Source organism: Tursiops truncatus, chromosome 1 (assembly GCF_011762595.2).
Source record: "Tursiops truncatus isolate mTurTru1 chromosome 1, mTurTru1.mat.Y, whole genome shotgun sequence".
Taxonomy (NCBI): Eukaryota; Metazoa; Chordata; class Mammalia; order Artiodactyla; family Delphinidae; genus Tursiops; species Tursiops truncatus.
The window spans coordinates 38,767,193-38,793,924 of record NC_047034.1 but is presented as its reverse complement, the minus strand read 5'-3'; the positions used below and the strand labels follow the sequence as shown (position 1 = coordinate 38,793,924).

Below are 26,732 nucleotides of genomic sequence, written 5' to 3'. Positions count from 1 at the left end.
TATTTTTAATGACCACTTTCCACCATTATTAGAATAATGAATATAACTCAATATAATAAAAAATCTAAAAAGTACAATAAAGTTTATAACAGGAAAAATATTGTGCATATTATTACCAACACTGTTAATCTTCTGGTATATTTCCATTTAACCTCTGTTTGATTTAATAGCTATTTGGAATTAATATGCCCCATAAGCCAACACTGGTAAAAATCACCAATATACTAGGATATAAACTGCGATCTCTTTCAATGATGAACAAGACTGTATCTTCATGATTGTGAAACAAGTAGTAGATTCAGTTTAAAAAGCTTAAATTCAACGGAGGGAAAATTGGTCAAGAGGGTTGTTTAATGTATGAATGCAAGCTGGCTCTCTTCACTTTTCTTTTTTTTATAAATTTATTTATTTACTTTATTATTTATTTTTGGCAGCATTGGGTCTTCATTGCTGCGCACGGGCTTTCTCTAGTTGCGGCGAGCAGGGGCTACCCGCGGCATGTGGGATCTTCCCGGACCAGGGATCGAACCCATGTCCCCTGCATTGTCAGGCGGATTCTTAACCACTGAGCCACCAGGAAAGTCCCCTCTTCACTATTCTATTTGTCTTTCCAGTAGCCCAATAGTTGGGTAACTATCATTTCAGATACAAACCCCTTTAAAAATAAATTCCTTTGATTGTTTAAAAAGAATATTCTTGTGTGATTCTGGGAGGCACAAAAAACAGAGCTAGTGGTATTTTCTTGTCAAATATATGGTTGCCATTATTTATCAAGATATCTCACAAGGATTTTATTTTCATCTCAGTATTCCATAATAGACACGCTATTCCAATGATACCTAAAATAAAAACGATTGGCTTACCTAACTAAGAAATCATGCAGTCCAACGTCAAAATACCTGTTGAAGGGAGACAAAGACAAGCGTATCAATAGAAGATATTCACAGCAGTGGTGAACTTGACCAAAAATATATCATTCACATTTGGAACATGGTGAATATATGGATTACTCCATGACAGTGGTTCTCGAAGCATGACCCCTGGAGCAACCACAGCAGCATTCCCAGGTCAAATTCTCAGTCCCCACCCTCACACACTGATTCAGAAATCCTGGGGATGAGGCCCAGTAATTAGCTTTAACAAGCCCGCCAGATGATTCTGATGCAGAACCGCTGCTTCATGAGAGCAAAAGTATCTCAGCAAGCCTAAACTCTCTCTCTCTCTCGAAACAGAAGCCAGAAAAGTGAACTTCACCACTTTTCCAAAAGGGGAGTCATTTTATAGCACTAGTTGTCTCTGATGTTCATTTACTCAAAAATAAATTATGATTTAAAAGCATGAATCCACACTGGCCAGAGGGAAGAAGAGGGGTGGGGGAAGGTGAACTCTGTTCTTCCATCTCCTCCTGGCCATAGTCCCTGGAGCTTTTCGCAGGAGAGAACAACCCCCCCATATCCGGGTCCGCTCTAGCAGGGAAGGGAGAAGGCAGTTCCATGCACTCGCTGGTGAGCCTGCATTGTGCTTGGGCGTCACACAAGCATCCAGAAAACGCTGGGCGGTAGTGGACCCCTTCAGTCACAGCCTCCCTCTGACACCACCAGACTGGCTCAGTCCATATGAGTGGGACGGCCTTGGTTGCCCTAATGAGCACGCTTGTTCCCCCTAAACCTCTGCCCGCTTAGCCGGTGTCCTTTTCTCACCTTTGGGTCTGGCCGTGAGTAAAAAGTCTGGCCCGAGTCACGATGGTGCCGCCCACCAGGTATAATCACTACTCCTAACACCTGGATGGTGGTGGTTATGTGCCACCCACTGGACTGGCCCCCCCAGTTAGCAAGCAGCCTGGGGCAAGCCCGAGGGACTTCTGTCCCTACAGGCAGTGAGCAGTGGACTCAGAAATTCCCCCTAGAGTGGGGTCCAACTGCCCAGGCAGGCCCTGACTGTCCCTAGCATCCGGGTCCACCCTAGCCCTTCCCTGGAACATCTCAGCCTACTTGGCACCCCACTGTCCCTGACATATAGCAGGTGATTATAGATATTAAGATTCCTTGTGGGATACCTTTAAATGACAAGATTCTTTCATGCGCTCAAGCATCTGTTTATAGATTATAGACACAGGGTAGGTGAGAATAAACAAAGCCAAAATACAAGGTACCTCATTTATTATATCACTTACCTGAAATAGTTATATAATTCAGGGAAACTCAAAGTCAAGGTATTGTGCGTAAATTCCATCTACTCATAAGCCTCTGAGCAGAGCTCTAGAGGGAGATATACCTGCAGGGGTAGCTGATTTGTTTCAGCTGATTTTACATTGACCTGGATAAGGTCAATTCCTATACTCATATTTAACACAGATTTTTAAAAAAAAAGAAACAGAAACAGAAATGGTCCCTCCTCTCAACCAAAACCAAGGCTACATTGCTCAGCAACATAAGTAAAACCTTCATATGACAGACAGCAATTGTACGTTTGCCAGAACAGCAATATGGGCGGTAGAAGTATGTATGGATTAAAACAAAGATTTCAGTCTTTTCAATTACACCAGCAACAGACTCTGTTACAGGAATCAGAGGATGAAACAGACATGAAAGGAATCACAGAGACCCTCAGTGTAGAGGTGCGGTAGGGGAAGAAGACCCTCAAGCAATAATGAAAAACCTAATGATATTCATAGAAATTGTTATTCATTTAGCATCTAGAAGGTAGCAACTACTCTGTTCAGTACTCACACACGTACCTGGTTGCCGGCGAGGTAGGTACTGGCATCCCCATTTATCGGTGAAGGAACTAGAGTGCAGAGGCTAAGTAACTGGCACAGAGCTCACAGCTAGGAGAGGGCAGAGCTGGGAGTCAAACTGAGCCCTGACAGCCACGAATTATGTGCTCCTCCCACTAAAAGTACAGGCTCTCACTGCCCCTCATTATTACTAATTGAAAATGGCTGTTGATTTTAAATCAGCGCTCCTTTCCACCTCCACCTGACCTCTGCTTCCCCCTGTTCCGGGCAAGCCCACGGTCTCTGCAGGCGCCACCTACCTCCTCGGGTCTTAGAGTCAGCCAGGCTCTGGAAAGCTGTGTCGATTCTCTGGGCTCCAGCTTCCCCACTGGGAAAAATGGAGACCCCTTACTCGTAGGGAGGTTATGAGAATTAAGTGAGAAAATAGAGATACGGGGCTTAGCACAGCGCTTGGTCCACCACGTGTACTCAATAAACAGTAGTCTCCTTTCCTCCAGTTTTTAAGAGTTGTTTTAATGGCAGCCCCATTCCTGATAACTCAGCAGGAGAAGCAAGACACATTAAAAAGAAGGACATATGGGGCTTCCCTGGTGGCGCAGTGGTTGAGAGTCTGCCTGCCGATCCAGGGGGCACGAGTTCGTGCCCCGGTCCGGGAGGATCCCGCATGCCGCGGAGCGGCTGGGCCCGTGAGCCATGGCTGCTGGGCCTGCACGTCCGGAGCCTGTGCTCTGCAACGGGAGAGGCCACAACAGTGAGAGGCCCACGTGCCGCAAAAATAAATAAATAAATAAAAAGAAGGACATAAGTTGTCTTACAATGCAGCCCAGAAAGGGAGGCCATTAATCCAGGGCACGGGCAGGGCCTGAGCCCTGGAGAAGGGGGCAGCGGGGCTGGAACTCTGAGGGGCGAGCACCAAGCTCAGGGCACAGGCAGGCGAGCCGGAGGATCAGTGTCCCACAAAGAGCCTTGAAGCTGAGCGCAGGGGTGAGGGCTGGGGTCACGGGGAGCCTCACCCTGCCTGCCCCGCTCCTGACCAGCATCTCATACTGGCATACCAATACACACCAGTGCACACCCAGCTTCACCTGCAGCTATGGCGGCCCTAAAAGTCAGGGTCTAAATGTACAGAAGTGAGGGGCTGTGACACAGCTTGTGTTTCAGACTGTTTCCTCTCATACACGTGTGACTGGTGGCGGATGGAATTTGAGGCTGGGACAAGCGGAGGACTTTCAGCATCCTTGTGACAGGCAAGCTGTCAAGAGAACAGTATAAAGAAGGGGTCCCCGACCTTTTTGGCACCAAGGACCAGTTTCGTGGAAGACAATTTTCCCACGGACCGGGGAGCAGGTGGGGGGGCAGAACGGTTCAGGCGGTAATGCGAGCGATGGGGAGCGACGGGGAGTGGCTGGCGAAGCTTCGCTCGCTCCCCAGCCGCTCACCTCCTGCTGTGCAGCCAGGCTCCTAACAGGCCGTGGGCTGCTACTGGCCCGAGGCCCGGGGATTGGGGACTCCTGCTATAAAGGGTTAATAATTACCTGGAAACAAGTAGAATGGAGATGGTCGAGGTGAGGGTGGGATGGGGATTTGCATCAGAAAACGTGACAGGAAAAATGTAAGAGGACAAAAACAGAACTATTTCATAGGTAAACATATCTTACTCCTTTACGGCATTAATTCATCTGGTATTCATTCATTCGATAGATATTCCATCTGGGCCTTCTATGGGCCAGGCATTGGTCTAGCCCTGGGGATGCAGTGGAGGGTAACATAACAAGGCACCTACTTCTCATGGCACTCACATTCTAGGTGGAAGAGGTAAACAACAAATAAGCACTTACATACAGAAGATAACGTCAGAGGGCAGAGAATGCACACACAGTGACAGCACAGAGGGACAGGCCACACAGGCACTCTGGGAAGGCTTCTCTGAGGTGGTGACATTTGGGTTGAGATCTGTATGGTCAGAAAGAGCCAGCTATGCAAAGATCCGAGGATCTAGATTTCCAGGCAGTAGGACATCCAGAGAAAGGGCCCAGGTTGGGAAGGAATGGGGCAGGTGAGAGATGGAGAAAGAAGGCCAGCGTGACTGGAGAATGGTGAGCGAGGGGAGACGGGGACAGCAGAGGTTGGGAGAGGGGGGCAGGGACCAGATCTGAAAGGACTGTGCATGCATGATAAGGAGTTTGGGTTTTAATTTAACATTGATAGGAACAGAGGAGTGGTATTTTTTCCTTTATTTAAATTTCATTCTTCCAGCGGTAGAGCTGTGGTATGCTTTGGTTTGCATATTAAAAAGAACACTCTGGGTGTCCTGAAGAGAATGGATGGTAAGAGAAGCCGGAGGGCAGGGAGACCACTTAAACAGCCATTGCAGTCCAGGTGAGAGATGATGGGGGCTCAGCCCCCAGATGGAAATACTGGAAACAAGAGAGGAGAGACAGGGACGGATTCCAACAGGATTTTGTGTGGAGTCAAAAAGACTTGTTGACACACTCATGCAGGGTGGAGCAAATAAAGGGAAACATAACCTGCAAAATAGGTGCGAGTGCCTCTTATCACTCAATTTCAAACCAAGCAGCCTCAAAGTCTTGGCTTCTTAGGGAATTACCACCTCAATAACGCTTGGTGACCCACATGCAGATTAAGGGAATGAGAATGGCCTGGGATTACTTACACTTAAAAATGGCCCACCTGTTGGGAGAGCTATAAGTCATAGCAATATTTTTTTCTTTTTTTGTTGTATTAATGTATTGTGGTGAAGTATACATCACATAAAATTTACCATTTTAACCATTTTTAAGTGTATAGTTCAGTGGCATTAAGTACATTCACATTGTTGTAAAACTGTCGCCACCATCCATCTCCAGAACTTCATCTTCCTCAAGTGGCACCCTGGGTTTCCTCTATACAATGGAAAAGCTGATTTGGGCTCCTTCCAAAGGGTTCGGGGTGGGGTCTCACCTGTGGGGCTTTGTCTTTAATTTCAAAACACAAGCAAACCAGTGAACTCTAGAAATATGTTCTCCTTGGTTTTCCTGGATAGATGGAAAAGGTGCCTTAAGGGAGCTAGAGTAGGAAGAGAATACTATTTTTGATTTTAGATTTGTATGCCAGGCACTGCTAGGCAATCTGTGTATTCTTTCTTTTAATCCTCGCAACCACCCTGCAAAATAGGCCCCTGTTTCATAACGCTGCATGGCCTTATCCCCAGCCACCTAGCTGGCAAATTGCTGAGTCAAGACCTAGCTCAGAGCACCAGATGCCAAAGTCTGTGTTTTTCCCTTCATGCATTTAGCTACTGACCCATTTAACAAATATTTACCTTGTGCCTACAATGTGCCAGGTGGTGGGGATTCAGAAATGCATGGCACATAACCCCCCAGCTTCAAGGAGAGCAGAGCCTAGTAAAGAGGTTGGAAAGTCAATAATAATTCAATACAGTGCCATCGATATCAAACGCTGTCTCCCTCGGTGAACTGCAAACTCCTTAAGGGCAAGAACCAAAGGCAGTCACCAAGTAGATTCTCAGTAAGTATCTATTGGGTGAATCTGAGACAGGTTGGGACCTGGGACCCGGGACTCTTTGCTGCAACGCTTGTACCTGGACAAACGTCTCCTTGAGCAACAGAATACAAAGAAACTATAAGGGACTAAAAATAAATGCATGCATGCACACAGCTGGGGCAAATTATGAACAAGATACAAAAAGGCCAAAACCCAACGGCCACTTCTGAGGTGCATGGAGCAAAAGCAGGGCACTGCGCACCATCCCCTCCCCGCCCACACTCACAGAGCACCACAAGGGGTCACCCAAGCCACTCCTCCAGCCCAACCCACCAGTCCGCCCCAACCCTAACCCCATTTAAGGGACCAGCTGGCTCCTCCTCAGGCACGAGCAAGGGAACCTGTTACTTGTGTTCGCCCCCTCGTGCTGCAGCAGGAGTCCCAATAAAGCCCTGCCTGAATTTCTCGTCTGGCCTCTTATCAATTTCTATTGATTAAAGAGTCCAAGAACCCAGATGGGTAACAAATCAACGTATGACTGATGTGCTGTCAGAAGGCACCAACGCCCCCGCCTGCTCTGACACTTAGCATAGTACACTGCAGATAGCAGATGCTCAAACGTAATCATTTAACACATCCGTTACTATATGTAAATACATAACATTAATACCCACAGATAGAAATGAGGCTTCTCTCCTGAAATAAGATACCTACCAAACTATAGCACCATTATTCTGATCACCTTTTAAGAAAGTAATTTCTCACGGCTACCAGCTCACAGTAAACCAAGATATCCTTATGAGGAGACATAAGCAGCAGCGGTCCTGTGCATATTATTCCCGGTTCCTTAAGGAAAATAAAGATGGGAAATCTTCTGTGTGCACGTGTGACATGGACATTTTTGTTGTCTGAACATCACCTGATAGCAGCAACAGTTCGACAGAGGAGAGGGAAATTTGGAACAAGCTGCAGTATCCTAACAAGGCAGTGAATTTCCCATCACAAGACGAGTTCAAGCATGGGTTAAAAGGGTGTTTAGAGGAGACTGAACCATCAGACAGAAAACCAGAATGGATAAACTTAAAGCTGCCACCTAGCCTCAGGCTTCCGACTCCCTGTTTCAGTCACTTTCAGGAAGCATCTCTAAGTATGAAGCCTCACTTCCATAGCAGGAGCTCGTGTCTGATAACCATGAGCAAATTAGTAGACTGTGCCTGGGCTAATGCTTCCATTGCAACCCTGACGGTTTATTTATTACAATTCTGACTGCTGTTCCTGTTGGGGCCTCACAGTGCATCAAAATTAGGGTCGTACCACCTGCCAGAGTGGTGTGCACTTACAGTTACTCACAGAGCACAGAGAACCCCCTCTGAGAAAAGGAAGGGTCAGGCCAACACAGCATGTCCATGGCAGAGCTCAGACCAGAGCCCACACTTAGATCCAGGATCTGTTCTGCTCTGCCAGGCTGCCTGCCTTTTGGGGTCCTGGTCCTCTCTCCCAGGCTGATCTTGGCTGGTTGGGAGCTAGAGTTTAAAAAAAAAAAAAAAAGCAATGAACTGTGGCCAGAAGCTGCAAATCTCATACAATCAGTGAGGTATGGTTTAGAACAGCGGTCCCCAACCTTTTTGGCACCAGGGACCGGTTTTGTGGAAGACAATTTTTCCACGGACCGGGGCTGGGGTGGGGGATGGTTTCAGGATGATTCGAGCGCATTACATTTACTGTGCACTTTATTTCTATTGTTATTACCTTGTAATATATAATGAAATAATTACACAACTCACCATAATGCAGAATCAGTGGGAGCCCTGAGTTTGTTGTCACTTGCCACTCACTGACAGGGTTTTATCTTTTTGTTTTGTTTTTGTTTTTGCGGTATGCGGGCCTCTCACTGTTGTGGCCTCTCCCGTCGCGGAGCACAGGCTCCGGACGCGCAGGTCCAGCGGCCATGGCTCACGGGCCCAGCCGCTCCGCGGCATGTGGGATCCTCCCGGACCGGAGCACGAACCCGTGTCCCCTGCATCAGCAGGCGGACTCTCAACCACTGCGCCACCAGGGAAGCCCACTGATAGGGTTTTGATATGAGTCTGCAAGCAACTGATTTATTATGGTTTCTGTGCAGTCAAACCTCTCTGCTGATGATAATCTGTATTTGCAGCCGTTCCCCAGTGCTAGCATCACCGCCTCAGCTCCCCCTCAGATCATCAGGCATTAGATTCTCATAAGGAACCTAGATCCCTCGCATGCGCAGTTCACAGTAGGGTTCACGCTCCTATGAGAATCTAATGCCGCCGCTGATCTGACAGGAGGCGGAGCTCAGGCGGTGATGTGAGTGATGGGGAGCGGCTGTAAATACAGATGAAGCTTCACTCACTTACCCGCTGCTCACCTCCTGCCGTGAGGCCCGGTTCCTAACAGGCCACAGACCGGTAGTGGTCTATGGCCCAGGGGTTGGGGACCCCTGGTTTAGAACCACTGTTGTTATGGCCACTTAGCATGACACACGTGGGGCAGTATTTGGTGAGGTACCATATTCAGATCTCAATCCTTGCCTCGCCTTCTTCAATGTACAATCCTCACAGTTTTTCATCTCCAGACCTGTTTATCCCACGAGTGGGCTGCCAAAGTTTAGCTCTCACATTCCTACCTGGGAAGTTTGAAGACTGACTTAGAGGGCTGGAGGTCAAAACGAAATCAAATCACTAGGAGAATAAAGTTTACACCCAGACTCAAGAAGTCCTGATTAGTTCTGGTTGGGCTACCTAACTTAATTTCAAAGAGTGAAAAAGACCTTAAAGTTTATCAGCTCTAACCTCCTCACTTGGCAGTTTAGGAAAGAAAGGATAAGGAAGATGAAATAATTTGAAACACAACGAGCAGCAGAGCTGAGGCTTAACAGTCCAGGTCCCCTAGACCCCAGTTCTAATTTATTCAAAGTGTCACAATAGCGCCCTCCTCTCGGCCTCAATCAGCGTCTTTATTTTCTGAGAATGCTCAGGACATAATATTGTTACTTAGAACAGGCTTCCTGTTGACATCATGTAATAACTGACATCATGTCACACCATCTCCATCACCACCTGTAAAAGTCCGTGTATAGAGTCTGCAGCATGCCATTCCCTCACTTTCTTATGCTTTTCCACAGTCTGGTCCAGTCTGGATCTAACCTGCCTATCAATTTGAGATTAGAGCCTGCACAGTCACGAACAGAAAGTGATGTGGGGAAAACAGGGAAAAGTGAAAGTGAAGTTAGGCCAGTCAGATCCCAGTTGGCAGCCAAAACATGTTTGGTGAAATACAGTTTGACAGGAAGGTAGAAAATGAGAATTGTAGCCCTGGGAGGACAAATTTTCAAAAACAAACATAGTGAAAGCTAGTGCCAGGTTTTCACATGACAGCTCTTCACTTCATCAGACAAGTGTGTCTGCCATCAGATTATCAGGGAGCAAATTCTGAGAAAATAATCCCAAAGCCTAGAGATCTGGACATCTCATACTGTCGGAGAAAGACAAGAAGAGAAGGCACAGGGCCAGGCATAAGTGGCTTGGGAGTGAAGAGCTATCCTAAACTACAGTGGAAACCACATCCCATGTTTCCTTATGTGGAATTAGAAATTCAAGGTCTGCTCTCTGGCTCTCCCACTTCATAGTATTTGATCTCAGGCAAAAAAATAAATCATCCTTGCATGTCTCAGTTTCCTTCACTGTGGCATGGAGATGATGATACCTACAGTGCCAGAAAGGAATAAATGTAGTGGGTACAAGTGCATTCTACAAATGTTCGAGATTATTTTCTCTCCTCCTCAGTCTTTATTATGTTCCTAAAAACTCTTCTCCAAACTGCACTAGTGCTACTTATATTCATTCATTTATCCCACAAATATTTATGGAGCCCCTTCCAAATGTCATGCACTGCAATAGATGCTTAGAATACAACAGTGAACAAGAAAGCTAAGTTCCTACGCTTGTGTACATTCTAGAAACAGGTCCTTTATCCAATGTGTGACTTGAAATATATTCTCGCAGTCTGTAGCTTGTCTTTTTATTTTCTTAAAATTGTCTTTTGAAGTGCAAAAATTTTGAATTTTTAAATGTCCAACTTATCAACTTTTCTTTTATGGATCATGCTTTCAGTGTCATGGCTAAGACATCTTTGCCTAACCCACAGTCTTGGAGATATTTCTCCTATGTTTTCTTCTAAAAGCTTTAAGTTTTGCTCTTATGTTTAAGTCGCTAAGCTATCTGAAGTTAACTTTTGTGCATGGTGATCTAAGTTCGTCTTGCTTTTCATTTCTTCATGTAAAACTATCCACTAGACATACTGGCCAACATGAAAGGTCACTGGCAGCTTGGACCAGTGCAGTCTCACTGAGTGGCTGAAATGGAAGCCAGGCCAGAGTGAAGAGTGAATGGGAAGGAGAGGAAGCAGGGACAGTGGGTATAAATAACTCCCAGGTTGGGTATACAGTGTGGTCCTAAAGGGGAGAAGGGAGGGTCGTAGCTTCAGAAGGATGAGAGGTGTTTTTTTTTGTTCATCTAGGGGGAAATTTTCCATTGTGCCAAGGGATGGGTGCAGAAGCCAGCAGAATTAGTAGAGGGAGGTCTTTTAACAGAGTATGAGACAAAGTTATCCGTTGAGAGAAAAATGGATAAGAGTTACGTGGTAGACATTTGCTGCTTCTGTTTGCTTGCTTGTTTATTTTGGGGGAAGTCTGACATCCTTCTGGGGACCTCCCTCTCACCCACTGTGTCCAGTTCTAGCGAGACAGTCAGTTCCTGTTTCTGCCTTCCTGAGGAGGATAGGAAAGGCACCGAGGCTAAGCCAATGGGATTCTTGTTCTCAGGATTATATTTCAAATGTAGAGATAGCAAGGAAGAAAAAAAAAAGAATTAAGGCTGATCCACCCCAGATGTTGCACTTTGATATGTCCATAACACTTTTCTGATGTGGCTACAACAAATTCTACTAAAGAAGCAATTCTCTGCTTCTTTGTTCTATTCTATTCCTAATGCACAAGTCCTTGTCCATTAAAATCATAATAATGTCTCAATAGAGTTTTACATTTACAAAGCACTGTCACAAACGTTCTTAACAAAACTGTAAGGAAAATTAGGGCGCGTATATTATGCCCATTTGCTAGCTAAGGAAGCCAATGCAGGGTGCCTAACAGGGACTGGCCCACAGGCTCAATAAATATGTGAATGAATGAATAAATGCGTGAATGAAGGTTAAATGATTTGCCTACAATCATATAGTTAATAAGGAACCCAACTTCAACTTGAACTCAGATCTCCTCATTAAAAATTCAGGGCTTTAGGACATGGAAGCAACGTAAGTGCCCATCAACAGATGAATGGATAAAGAAGATGTGGCACATATATACAATGGAATATTACTCAGCCATAAAAAGGAACGAAACTGAGTTATTTGTAGTGAGGTGGATGGACCTAGAGACTGTCATACAGAGTGAAGTAAGTCAGAAAGAAAAAAACAAATACCGTATGCTAACACATATATATGGAATCTAAAAAAAAAAAAGAAAGAAAGAAAATGGTCAGAAAAACCTAGGGGCAAGATGGGAAAAAAAAATTCAGGGCTTTTAAAGTGACATATATTATAAATCAAATGAGATATGCTTATCAAAAGATTGTGTTTGTAATTTCTGGACTAGGAAAGATTTTTTTTTTTATTCTTAAGAAGAATACACTGGGTTTGGACACCTGAAACATAGTAATAGGGGATATTAATTGCTGAGGTAGGACTATGGTAGAGGGGGTCCCCTCACATTAATAAAATTAAAGCACCTACTGATGGGATGGACAGGGTCTTGTAAAAAATCAAACAAACTGGGCTTCCCTGGTGGCGCAGTGGTTGAGAGTCCACCTGCCGATGCAGGGGACGCGGGTTCATGCCCCGGTCCAGGAAGATCCCACATGCCGCGGAGCGGCTGGGCCTGTGAGCCATGGCCGCTGAGCCTGCGTGTCTGGAGCCTGTGCTCCGCAATGGGAGAGGCCACAACAGTGAGAGGCCCGCGTACCACAAAAAAAAAAAAAAAAAAAATCAAACAAACCAAAAGACCCCCCAAAAAACAAACACAGTGTCCAGCTGCTCACGAAACAGGTATTAACATTATAACAGCAGGGGAGGCATTCAGTAAGGGCTTCCCAGAGGAGGTAATGTTCTAGCTGGGGTTTGTAGGATAAATAGAAGTTGGCCCATCTGGGGTGGGAAGTGCCATCTAGGCAGCATGTCAATTCCACGGTGCTTAGGCTCCTCCCCCTGGAAGCCAGTTACTAGGACCCCCACAGAACATCACTATGGGCTGGAATCTAAAATATTGCTGAGTAGGAGGAGAGCTGGCTCCAGAGCCATAGGAGATGGTGATAGATGTACTCTTCTCTCTCCCAAGCAGCACTTGCAGTGATGATGCCCAGAAGGCAACCAGAAGCAACAAGATAAAAGGAGAGAAAACATACCCCCATGGAATTGCTGATACGGCCCTGCTGATCTTTGTGCCCAGGTTGCCCTTGACAATCTGACTACCGAATTATCTCCAAATAGAAAATGAGAACATCTGATCTTCGCCTTTCATTCCCCCATCAGGGAAGATATATAGAGACATGGGCCTCAGCTTCTGTTTATAAAGTAAACTGGACCCAAGATACTCAGTGTTTCGGGAACCTCGACAAAGTAGGTCAGGCCTCAGAAGGTTGGGATTGGGAACTAGGCAATTAAACAAGTCAATACTTATCCCCCAAATGCCACCAAAATACAGGAATTCAACACAGAGCAAATGTTAACACAGTCTTAAAAGTTGAAAAGTCTTCCCTGTACATGTATATTTACAATCAGTCATCTGATTAAAATCCTGTTCCACCATACAGCATTTCTCTCGTGCATACAACATTACCATGAGTGATCCCTCATGCCATGTGTCTCATGAAGCCGTTCATTATGGTCTGAAGAATTGCATCACATGATCATCAATGATCCAGTTTCACTCCTTGGGACAGTCAAACATTTGGTTCTGCCACTATTAATAATCTAAGGCCAATAGGTTTGAAAAGACAGAAATAAGACTCAAGTATGTTTAACTGGAGTGAGGGACACAGGTTCTTCCTCTTTTTTTACACTGAAACAAAAGATTCATTATCATAATTGGAATTTCAAAAAAAATGAAATATATATATTATATATATCATTATATATAAAAATGATACTTGATAATACATTTTATAAATAAATTTGATATTAGTGTCAATTCTCACTAATTTGTACCCTTTCCCTCTTCAGTTTTATTTTCATACTAATTATATATGGGAGCCTTGATAAGAATGCCCCTTTGCTATTTATTCCCTACTTGACTGTCCAAGATGTAAGCAGAGTTCCAGGGTTTTAAAACAATGGGTCTCCAAGTCTTTGCGGCCTCTGCTATGCTAATTACTAGCAAAATTTCTTAGTCTCTCCTTAGGCATCTCTTTTACCTAGATGGCTCCAGCTAATCAAGGTGAATATGACTATCTTTCCTTCTGTAACTTTCTATCAAATTCTCTTTATAGAAATTCAGAAGAAAAAAATAGAAGAGGTTACAAAGCAACCTTTGTCAAAGGGAAAATAACTCACATTGCAATAAAGCAGATACAGGTATGGGGAATGGGGAGCAGGGAGCAGAGGGGCACAAATGAGGATGGAACTTTGCAGGGCTGTATCACGGTGCAAGACCTGAGGCTTAAAGCAGCATGACACAGATGGTCTTATGCAAACCAGACAGGACATACTGCATGGGACTGATCAGCCCAGCACAGCCAGCGAGGAAAAATCAAGAGACAGCAAGGCAGAGAGCTAATACACACAAAAATCTCTTGACTTTTCACAAACCATCATGCAGACATTTGCTTTTGATTTTCATAGTTATAATGCCAAAGCCAGGTCAGTGGGCCAAGCCTACGTCAGCCTCATTAGTGGTCCTTTGTTCCGTGTTCTGGATGTAACCAAGCAGGACCCTACGGGGCCTTCCAGGGACAGCCCTCCCCTCGTATCCTCTGCTTTCGCTCCTCTCTGAAGTACCTAGATAACAGTATCTGATGCACATTTCTTGGGTTATTTTACAGATGCAGAAAAACCCCACCAAATGAAGTTAACTACTTGATGACCATGAGCACATAGTCTCCAGGCCTACTAGAGCCTAAAGATGGATAATGTTAACCCCTGTGACACCACCCTGTTACCTAACCATCAACCAATCAGAGAATTGGACATGAGTTGATCACATGACCTAGAAATACCCTCCCTCACCTTGCCTTTAAAAATGCTTTGCTGAAACCCATCGCGGAGTTTGGTCTTTTCGAGCATTAGCTTTCCAGGACTCCTTGTCTGGCACCTTACAATACGCGCTGCACTTTCCTTCACCACAACCCAATGTCAGTAGATTGGCTTTACTGCGCATGGGGGGAGAGTACCCAAGTTTGGTTCAGTAACATGGATAGAGAGGAAGGCATCTCATACAGCTGACGGATGATGCTGCCTGGTCTACAAGGACTCTGGCCTTCAGGGATGTACACAGCTTTGAACCTCAAGAGACATTCAGTTCTTTAGCTCAGCAGTCCTCGACCTGCTCACTCACACTGTCAGTGGGCCACGTCTGCGTTATGAAAATTAAGCCCTTCTCCCATTGAATGTTACCGAAAATGAGATAGGCTTCAAAGGAAAAAAAGATCTCACTTCAAGAAAGAAAAATGATATTGTAAATAGTCTTCAACATTTTAAAGTTCACATATTTCAGGGAAAATTAAATTTTACTACACTTAATAGAAACACTGAGAAAAAGTAGCATCATATGCATACTGTACCACAAACCTTGTTCTTCTAAACATAAACCCATTCAACAGAATAAGGAATTTTCTTCCTCCCTTCAACAAATATGTGTCTATTCCCTGCCCTGGGCCAGTTACTGGCAGGTGCTGAGGGCAGTCTCTCCTTGTAAGAGTTTACTGGTTAGGGAGGTAACTAATACACAAATAAAAAATACAGTAAGCCCAGATTGCTAGGAGAGCTCCTCTTTGAGAACCAAATGGGCCTCTGTCCCTGGGAGCCTGCTGAGAATAACAGTCCTCCTCTGATCCTCCCCTGCAACTTGTGATGGAGAAAAGCCCTCAGTCACAAGATCTCAACAAGTCAGAAAAAACCTATGGTTGCAGGGCTGGGAAGCAGTACAAGCATTTTGAAGCACAAACAGTAAACAGCAAACCACAAGGCTTCTTGTAAAACAGCTGCTTTCCAATCAATTGGTAGCACTCCTTTTACCCCTAAGAATCTACTCCATTTTGAAACTCCCACAGTTTTATGTTAAAAGCCAAGGGCCAGGAGGGCTTCCCTGGTGGCGCAGTGGTTGAGAGTCCGCCTGCCGATGGAGGGGACACGGGTTCGTGCCCCGGTCCGGGAGGATCCCACATGCTGCGGAGCGGCTGGGCCTGTGAGCCATAGCCGCTGAGCCTGCGCGTCCGGAGCCTGTGCTCCGCACCGGGAGAGGCCACAACAGTGAGAGGCCCGTGTTACCGCAAAAAAAAAAACAAAAAAACAAAGCCAATGGCCATAATTTTTTACTTAGTGTTGTGCTTTCCACTGGTCTCTTAACTGTTTAACTAGAGACTTCCTAGCCTGCTTAGAGTCTCTTAGTGCTTCAAAGATCATTTGTTCTTTTTCAGTCACTTAGCGTTTTTTTAAAAAATCGGCTAGGAAAGCTAAAACAGGTTTGCTTTTCACAGCAGGGTATATTAAGCTATATTAAAAGTCACAGCTATAAATATTCTATAAGAGTCCTTTAAATAGGGTACATTATTATGTATGTAATAAGCCTTCTTCACAAAACATAAAAGTTTAATTATAAACCTACATCTTTATCTACAGGTAAACCCCTTTATCTACAGGTAAAATTTCCCACAAGCTCATTACTCAGACTACACCCACAGGCCAATAAGCAAACAGAAAAAAAAAAAAAAAGCAGAAAGTATAATTACTATCACAAACCCAGATATCATATTCCACAAGATACATGAAACAAGTCACACAGTTGGCATAAAATATGGCCACAGATTTGAAGTGAGAACCCACAAACAGCAGATGTGTTGGCAGATGACCAGATGGGTAAGTGATGCAGCACTACAGAAATCAGATGGGGGACTAGGAAACGACACAAGCACAGGCTCATTTTATTTAAGGATAAACAGACCCACACAGCCCATTTAAGACTTCAGTTGTATTGTTTCATTGTAAAAATCACTGGTGTTCATATTCATGATCTGAAAGTCACTGGTAACTAACCATGGGTATAAAAGAGCGGAGCCTCTTAAACGGGCTTCTGCCAGCTAATGTACACCTCTGTCCAATGGCACACAGTATGAGACATCGTAGAGCAGTGTTTCTTAAACATTTTTTCACATGACCCACATTAAGAAATGTAGTTTATATCTCAACCCAGTATTCACAAATATCTAGGGAGGTTGTGGTAGCCAGGCTCCAATGTGGTCCTCAACGGCCCTTGCCTCCTGGCATCACAGCCTTGTACACTCCCCACTGTGCCGGGATTGGTCTGTGTGACTAACGGAATAGAAGAGAATCATGGCAGAAGTGATGAGAGGAGGTTATAAACAAGACTGTGGCTTCTGTCTTGGAGATGCTCTCTTGCTCTCTCTCTCAGGTCATGTGCCCTGGGGGAAGCCAGCTACGATGTCATGAGTAGCCCTAAGGAAAGACCCACAAGACCAGGAGCTGAGCCTCCAGCCAATGGGCACAAGAGTGGTTGCAAGTGGTTCCTCCAGCCCAGTCAAGTCTCCCGATGACCACAGCCCTGGAGGACAGCTTGTCTTCAACCTGAGTCAAACCATCCAGCTGGGCAGCCGCGGACCCTCAGAAATAATAAATGCTTGTTGTTTTAAACTGCTAAGTTTTGGGGTGATTTGTTACATAGGAAGAGATAACTACTACAGGTATATAACTGAAACAGAGACTTTCAAGAAATCTGACTTACCTTTACTCTGAGCAATTCACAGTGATGCTTTCCATTCTATTTTTCAAACCGCTGTCTGCAACCCACGAAAATGATTATGACCCACTAATAGGTCATAAACCTGAGTGATTCATGAGACAAATATCTGGAATCCCATAAATGCATATATTCACATATAAGTATACATGCATATATACATGTGTGTATATGGATAGAGACAGAGAATATAGATATGAGAGAGGGAGTGCGTGCTACCAAACCATATCTATATCAATTATTTCAACTGATTCTCACAATAACTCTGACAGTAAAACCAGGATTAAAATCCCCACTTTCCAGATGAGTAAAAAAATGTTGCTCAAAATAGCTATTTAAATTGTCTGGAGTCAAAATACTAAGAACAGGAGAACTGAGCCCAACACCCAGGTGTTCTGATTCCTGGTTATTCCCCCAGATGTAATCCATTACATATACTTTCTAATCTATTTGTATTTATATAAAGATATATTTATATGAAGTATTTATTACATATTCATCTTAACTGTTACATATGAGGTATATTGATATTGTTTGTAATCTATCATATAAATATCTCCCCTGCCCTTCATTTCACACTCTGCTGGTTTTCCTCACAACTCACTGGCTGTTCCTTCTCAGATGCCTTTGCCGACCTCCAACCTGTCAAGTCAGAGAGCCTTGGCTCACTGGTCCTCGGTCCTCTTCTCGTCCCCATATATTCATTGTTTTGGCAGTCCCGCCATCCTAGATCCAAATTTTAAATGCTATCTGTATGCCCAAAACTCCCAAATTGGTATTTCCGACCCAGACCTCCCTCTTATCCTCCAGACCCACACATCTCCCTGTGTTTTTTAAACATATCTAGTCGGAAGTCTGAAAGAAGTTTCAAACTTAGCATATCCAACAGCTGGTGTCTGTCAAGTGGAGTAAAAGTGGAGCTTCGTTTTCCCTGGACGCTCCAAGGACAAAGTTAATGGGAGGAGCTGAGCTCTGCTGGAGTAAAGAGATAAGATGCCCACTCCTGAGGTTAAGGAGACCTCCCCAACTACAAATGTGCAGAAAAGTTCCACGGGGGTCAAAAAGGGAGGGGGCGCCACCCCATTATAGGTGGTGTCAACCTCCCCATAGGCCTCTGCGCTGGACTCCATCTTCGCAAAAAGATGTGCACACATATGGGGGAGGGTCCTAGGACAGGTCAGGTGTGGGAAAAGAAGTAAGAACTGGCCAAAAGTAAACAAAGACCTGGAAGAACTGCCCTATATAAATGATTTAACTACCTCTTTACTGCCCTACTCCTCATTAGGGAGGATGCACACACCCTTTCTCTCCCAGTGTGTATTTCTGCCTTGCCTCTGTCTTAAATAAACAAACTGTTTCTCTGTGTGCTCTCCCACATGTTGTGCTGTGTCTCTAATAATAAACTTTGTACCTGTTTTTACAGTTTTTGCCTCCTCGAGAAATTCATTTTTCAAATGGGGCAAGATCCAGGGCAACTTTGCCTCTAGCCTCTAGCCCCTAGCCCCTGGTGGATTAGCGGTTAGCATTCCTGATTTTTCACCCAGGATACCCAGGTTCAATTGCTGGCCAGGGAACTAAGATCTTGCTTCAAGCCACCACTCTCTGCTGTCTCTCCAAGAGCACAAGCACACAGTGCATAGATAGTGAGTATACAGAAATGACCAAGATATAATCCCTCTTTCACAAGTATAAAAGCAGTGAGGAAAGACCTACACGTGAATAGGCCGTCATTCTATCATGTGATAAGTGGTAGGATTAAAGCAAGAACTGGAGCAATGGGAGCCTAGAAGATGCAGACAATGACACGTGGGTAGGCCAATCAGAGGAAAGGAGACTTGACTGAGCTGAGCTTTGGAGGTTGAAGAGTTAGCCAGAGGATGTAGTAGGTGAATGGAGAGGATGTACATAGATGTGTAAGAGTGCGTGTGTGTGTGTGTGTGTGTGTGTGTGTGTGTGGTGACATTCCAATCAAAGGAATCGGCTTATAGAAATAGAGACCAGAGGAAATATGTCCCATTAGGTGAATGGAGGTGGGGAAGGTATTGCAAACAGTTGATACGACTGAGGGGCAGAGGCAAAATGACAACAAAATATAAATAATCATGTAACCAAGCAGGACCCTACGGGTCCTTCCAGGGACAGCCCCCTCCCCTCATCTCCTCTGCTTTCGCTCCTCTCTGAAGTACCTAGATAACAGTATCTGATGCACATTTCCTGAGCTGTTTCACAGATGTGAAAACCCCAACAATGTAAGATGTTAACTACCTGATGACCATGAGCACACAGCCCTCAGGCCTCCTGGAGCCTAAGGACTGAAAATGTTAACCCCTGTGACATGGCCCTGTTACCTCACCATCAACCAATCAGAGAATTGTGCACAAGCTGATCACATACCCTGCGACCCACCCCCATCCACCTGGCCTTTAAAAATGCTTTGCTGAACCCCTTCGGGGAGCTGGGTTTCCTTGGGGGGCATGAGCCACCTGTATCCTTGCACGGCCCTGCAATAAACCTTTCTCTGCTCCAAACTCTACCTTTTCGGTTTGTTTGGGCTTCGCTGTGCTTTGGGCACATGAAGTTGCCTTAGGCAGCAATCAGCATAAGAGTGAATGTTTATGGGGTGTTTGGCATGTGTTAGAACTCATTTAATCCTCACAACAACCCTAAAGGATTCTATTATTACTATCATCTGTTTTACAGTTGAGGCAGCTGAAGCCCAGAAAGGTAAATAGTTTGCCTAAGGGTTCTCAGCTAGGAAGCGGCACAGGCAACTCCTAACCCGGGAGGTGTGGCTGCAAACCCACAGCAGTGAGCTCGGCCTTCACACCGCCTCTCCCAACAAGCTCGCACATCAGAGTTTGCAGTTAACCCTAAGGGCACTAGGCAGCCATCACAAGCAAAGGAATGACTGGCCAGAGATTCGTCTTCTGCCAAAGATCCCAGCCTGGCCCCAGTGAGGGAACGGAGGAGGTGGGGAGGCCACTTCTGAGAGATGGCGGTGGTCCTGCTGAGATCAGCCCGAGGTGCCTGGACCAGGCTTGCACCAGCATGGACTAGGGTCACAGAGGATTTAGCAGCACATAAAGAAATCACTGACCCTCTCCCATCTCTTCCCACTTTCAATCAAGGGCTTTATTTAACGTCATTTAAAAAAAAAAAAGTGGTGTCTTTGGGCAGGTTACATGAGATGGTTGCAGAATAAAAAAGCTTCAACACACATTGGCTGTTTTCAACTGTTTCTTTATGGGACTTCTGGGTTTGGCCTGGTGCTCCTTGCGATGTGTTACTCTTGTCTCTGGTGTGAATAAAATGGTTTTGTAATTTCATATTGTAAGTATGCAAAGTAAAAATCTCTCCTGTGTATATTTTTCTTAGTAGATGAAAGTCTTCACAATCTTTCCCTATTACTCAGCTTAGACTTGACGAAAATTATGATGTTGACACCCAAGGTTAAACGCCACAGACCTGATTTCAATTTCTAGTATAATGCCACCATCAGGTCCGTGGGTCCTGTTTCATTCCTTTTGTGAGAACATTAGTTTTGACTAATCTTATTAAAGGTTTTTGCCTGAGGACACGCATGCATGTCAAACCTGGGGACTTTTCTAAGGCATGGGATTCAGCCAGAATACCACCTCTTGGGTGAACGTGAACGTTCTCAGATTTGGTGTTTGAGCCTCAATTTTCATGTCCAGAGGGGTTCTCCTCTAGAGAATTCTCCTGGGAGCCAGGTCTAAGTAAAGGTGTGTCAACACCAAATGAAGATGGTTCAAGAAAATCAGTAGAAACACCTCCTCACTCATTTAAACTTGTGGTCGTTACTTCTGGCAGAGCACCTGCAGGGGGCTGAAATTTCTCTGAGACGCTCAGAGATACATTTTCATTCTTTAGAACGTGTTAAAGGCCAGTTTTCCTCTTAATTTAACAAGTCTCTTTGCCTCCCCTTCTTCTAAAACATTGGTTGGCCCATCACTTCATTGAGGCCCAATGGAACTCGAAGGTCTGGCAGCCTATGAGCCCGGAGTCCAGCTCCCTTATCAGACATCAGGGAGCCAAGCTCAGATGCCAGACCTGGGCTGATTCAGGGGCCTCTTGGCTGGTTACCAAAATGGTGTGTTTCAGATACATACTGTTCTTTCTAAAATGGTTTCATAAGGAACAGACGTGTGGTTGCCAAGGGGGAAAGAGGGGTGGGGGAGGGAAGGATTGGGAGTTTGGGATTAGCAGATACAAACTAGTATATATAGGACGGATAAACAACAAGGTCCTCCTGTATAGCGCAGGGAACTATATTCGATATCCTGTGGAAAAGAATATATATATGTCTAACTGAGTCACTTTGCTGTACAGCAGAATTTAACACAACACTGTAAATCAACTATCCTTCAATAAAATTTTTAAAATAAAAAAATAAAATGGGCTGATAAGATTCTTTGCTTCCTTACATCTCAGTGGTTAGTGAAGGCTCTATGTTAGGACATGGGAAAATGTTTAAGGACTATGCCTCCGACAGATAAGCCCACTCAGTTGATTTGAAATAACCTTACGTGATGTAATGACCTTCCCAAAGGAAGCACCATAGGCCACTGGAGGCAAATACTTGCAAGTAACGTGGGATAAGCGTCCAAAACTTTCCACCGCGCCCTTCTTTAACTAAAGGCATGCACTCGACAGGTGTACGCTCTGATTAACACGGTCAGGGGCAGTTTTCCTGGATTCTCCAGATTAGTCAACATGTAGGACACCTGACCTCCAACCTCAGCTTTACAAGCTCCAAATAAGAAACTGAAACACAGCAGCTGATAGTTACCAGGACTGCCCTGAAGACCAGTTGCCACGGAGTAGACAAAGAACATTACAAAAAGAGACCCTGGTCAAGAGAAACTGCCGAAAAACTCGGGGAGGCTGAGAACAAACAAAATAATGCTATGGGGACAATTACAAACACAAGCCAATGGCACAGAATAAGATCCTCAAATCAGGCCTGCTTCTCTCTCGTGAAGACTTTAATCGGCGTGTCCACAACATTTCTGTATTTAACTATGTAGACCAATCATGTAGTTAAATTCACAGGGTCTCCAAATGACTCCTGAGTCGCTTCTCCTAAAGAATCCCGGTGCGGCCCTGACCCCAGGTTTCTTCTTCCGCTCTTCCCACTCTCTTCCCTCCAGCTTGGCTAATCGCACGCCCCACACTTGGCTCTTCACCGCCGGCAGAAAACTATTACCAACAGTAACGCAACCTTTTGCAAGACTGTCATATTTGAAAGAAATAACTTATATTGCATTCAACTTCAGCTGTACCAAAAATGAATAATCAAAATAATGCCTTTTTTTTTTTTGAGTTGTCATCTGAGAACACACTATGTGCATTACTGTGAAATTTGGTTACACCTACTGTTTTTCAAGGCTAGAATGTCTTAGGTGTTCCTTCCAGGTAGTATCTTTTAGTCTAGTGCTTAATATCATTGCTTTTTTTTTTTGAATTTTTGAATTTTATTTTATTTATTTTTTATACAGCAGGTTCTTATGAGTTATCCATTTTATAGATATTAGTGTATATATGTCAATCCCGATCTCCCAATTCATCACACACACCCCACCCCACTCCCACCCCACCCCACACCCCCCAACAGCCCCCCCCCCACCCGCTGCTTTGCTTTTTTATCAAAGAGATTGAATCTTGAATGAACAAGCACCGGAAATCCCATTACATATCAGTTGATAGAATTTATCGTAAACCATTCAGGAAAGTATCGCTTCTGTTGTTCACCTTTTGTTATGGAAATTCCCTTCTCCTCTTACACCAAACTTGATCATGGGATTCCTCCAGGACCCTATTTGGCTTCTGGGCTATCTGTGAATGTTTTCTATCTTAGTCATTTCATTCAACCATTGAACAAATAATAACGGAACACCTACTAGGTGCCAGGCATCGTTTTTGTCTCTTGGAATACATCAGTGAACAACACAAACACGGAGATCTGTTCCAACGGGGAGAGAGAAACAATAAGCAACACGCACTATAGGTAAGTAGACCGTATAGTGTGTCAGGGGACGGTGAGCGCTGGAGCAAACAGAAAGAGTAGCGTGGGGAAAGGGAGATGGGTGGGGATGGTCAGGGTGAGTCTCATGTTGAAGGTGACCCCTGAGTCAAGACCTGAAGGAGATGAGGGAATGTGTGATACAGAAGTTTGGGGGAAGGCCAGAAGAAAGAAAGGAAGAGCCAGGTGACTTTTATAGGTGTCCCTCTGTATTATGAACTACCGCCCTGAACTGTCAAGTTCTCCAGCAACTCTGGACCTCTTTTCCAAGGTGTTCACTATCCATCTCTCATCACAATGAAACATACCCATCTTTCCCGGTCGTCAAAACAAATGTGCAGGAGGACGGTGCGCTGTGGCGACCACCGTGAACCTTCCTTCAGAACGCTCTTGATCTTCCATCTTTCAGCTGGATGCCCCGAAGATCATTCTCTTTGAAGTCCGGGAAGAAACTCAAGTAGGTGTTGTGTGGCTCTGCAGGAAACCGTGTTTATCCTCTTCCATTGCTGAAAAGGCTTCTTGGTAGCTTTCCCTTATTTTTAACTCTTAACTAATCCTAGGCATTCCTAGCCATTACCATACCCTCCCAGTTCTGCAACGCCCCGTGCTCTCACCCGTGGTCCTGAGCCCCTCCCTCCGTCCACACCTGCTGCGTTGCCATCTGGCTGACTCCCAAGCTCTTCCACAGCCACACAGACGCATGGCAGCCCCCGTTCTCTTCTGTCTTCTCCCACCCTCTGCCCCAAGATCTGGATGTCTTAGGAGTGAAACCTGAAAAATCACATCATAGGTAGGAAGCATAGACAATGAAAACGATTTAAAATAATTACATGGCTTTAGGTGGAGAAGGACTGGGGACTTTATTATCCCTCCACTTTACCTTCCTCAGAGGCAGATCTTTCCCTCCTTTTTAAAAAGAGCTGATGAGCCTTTCAAAGCCACAGTATAAACAGCAAATCAAGCTTTCCTTTAGGTCAGCAGCCCGTGCAGGATTTCATGACATGGAGGAGGGGACACTTGCCTGCCTGTCACCAAAGCCAATAAGAAGAGAACCAAGAGGCTTGCTCTTAGATGACACTGACTCCTGAGCCGGATGCTCTTGACTCTTGAGTTTGCAGAACCCCTTAACTTTCGAAGTACAAAAACTACAGGAAAAGTACTGGGACAAATCCGCTCTAATTAACCACCTCAGAAGCTGATGTGACGCATGGGAACCACTGTTCCTTCCCCGCACTGAAGGTCTGTGTGTGGCCTCTGACTGTCCCCTTAAATGGACACACCCTCAGCCAGTTCTACCATCATCTAGCAGATGAGGACACAGAGCTGCTGACGGTCAGAGTACCTAGAAGAGCACCCGATCTCTAGACAAAAGCTCTAGTTATTAACAATGCGAATAGCACTTTCAGCATCTCCAGAACAATCCTTCAGAATGAGCGAAGAAATGCGAAGCTGACTGGAGTGACTTCATTATAGGTAAGCGTTAACTTAAAATGCAGGCTCAGGAGCAATTCAGAAATGTGCCCTTTCACAGACTGTTACAGAAATTCACCTCCCTTCCTTCGAGAATACTTTGTGTCTATGCATCTCTACGTTATAGCTAGCAAGAGTATTAATTAACATCCTGATTATACTTCTATCGTTAGAGATAATTTGGAGGGTAAGAAATTATTAAAGAAGGTAACCTATGCAAAGGGCCTGTTTTGCCTGACCCAAGAGCAGAATCTGTAGGGTTGATGGGTACGGACAAATATGTGAGAGTATCAATTCAGGCACATAAAATCCCTACCTCAACTTTCAGAATTAGAGAATTTTAAAGCTGAGGAGGATTTTAAAGACCCTAATTCTAGTCCCTCTTTTAGCATTAAAGGAAACTGAGGCCCAATATGACAGCTTATTAGATGCCCTCTGGAAACACAAGACAACATAGGGCACGCAGTCTTTGATCCCATGGTCCAAGTGGCCCTGGGACATGATGAGTTGCTGGCGGAAGAGGTCCACATGTCAGTTCTGCTGGGAGCCCCCAAGGAGGCAATTAAATAGCCCCTGTTCTTAAGCATCTGTGAACACAAGGATGAGGCCATAGCTCTGAGTGGATGTGACTGGTGAACAAGTCTACAGAGCCTGACCCTGAACCCACAGAGGAGGACCAGCCTCCGAGTGATCATATTCTGGAGCTCTAACTGTGCCACGTGTACTAGAGGGAGGAGTTCCTGTGTTAAAAGCCAAGCACACAGGTGTGTTCCTTATTCTCATTCCCATCTACGTCCTGGGCCCCCTCTTACATGGCAGCGGGGGGGGGGGTCTGGCCTCTTTGTTCTTTCTCCTTCCTCACTCACATTCTCACATACCCTCTTCTCTCTCTTGTTCTTCTTGAGTCGTTTGACATGAGACAAGACACTGAAGTTCAAGTTTGGGTCCAATAATGAGCAAAGAGACCCCCAAAACCTCATCTTACTAGTACTCTGCACATAGCCATGACCCTGGACTTATTTGTAGACACTTCTGGGACCAGAGGAGAGAAAGGTTATTGGCAGGACAGAGGTTTGCACATACGAGTATCCTTCCCAAATACCATTTGAGCATGTCCAAGGCAGGTTGATGGGGGCCTCACTGGCTAAGACTGGGACAATGTGAGCACTAAAAAATGAAGTACAGTAACAAATTATAAACCTCTGGAAAATAGGAAGTGGTGCAATTATACAGATAATAGTGAGTTAAACAAATGGGGGAGAGGCTGCTGTTTACAATAGAATGCCAAGTGCCGACTGGTAAGCGCCAAAGTTGGAAAATCATCATTTTGCAATCACCACAGTGAACACTGGCTCAGGCAACGATCACCCATGATGCTAAATCTGGGGGGAATGTCTTAAAGAAGAGCAGAATATTTGTATCATACTAAAGTGTCTCCTACAGAATGCTTATGAGTTACAAGGCCAAAAAAGTAGTACTAACTATACAGTAGATAAATCCTTATCTACTGAAGTGTTCAGTATTCTCTTCCAGGATGGTGAAAACTAACATCACCAATGAGACGGTTGCTCATGATCTGCCTCCAGATGTGATGCCCTAAATCGGACACAATCAGGACTTTCCTGGTATTGCAGTGGTTGGGAATCCGCCTGCCAATGCAGGAGACACGGGTTCGAGCCCTGGTCCGGGAAGATCCCACATGCCGCAGAGCAGCTAGGCCCGTGCGCCACAACTACTGAGCCTGCGCTCTAGAACCCACAAGCCACAGCTACTGAGCCCGCGTGCCACAACTACTGAAGCCCACGTGCCTAGAGCCCGTGCTCTGCAAAAAGAGAAGCCACCACAATGAAGAGCCCGCACACTGCAACGAAGAGTAGCCGCCGCTGACCACAACTAGAGAAAGCCCGCGTGAAGCAACGAAGACCCAACACAGCCAA

General features: G+C 45.0%; 1 protein-coding gene across 17 annotated transcripts in view; it reads right to left on the bottom strand.

Annotated features, from left to right (window-relative positions):
- Positions 1-26,732, bottom strand: part of HHAT (hedgehog acyltransferase) — a 368,333-nt gene that overhangs the window by 165,114 nt on the left and 176,487 nt on the right. For all 17 annotated transcript variants that reach the window (XR_012331015.1, XR_012331016.1, XR_012331010.1 and 14 more), the window contains one exon: positions 864-899. Coding sequence is in view for 12 of the 17 variants with exons in the window: in XM_073802932.1 (XP_073659033.1) it covers positions 864-899 (36 nt within the window). In the remaining 5 variants the exon portion in view is untranslated. The remainder of the gene's footprint in view (positions 1-863; positions 900-26,732) is intronic.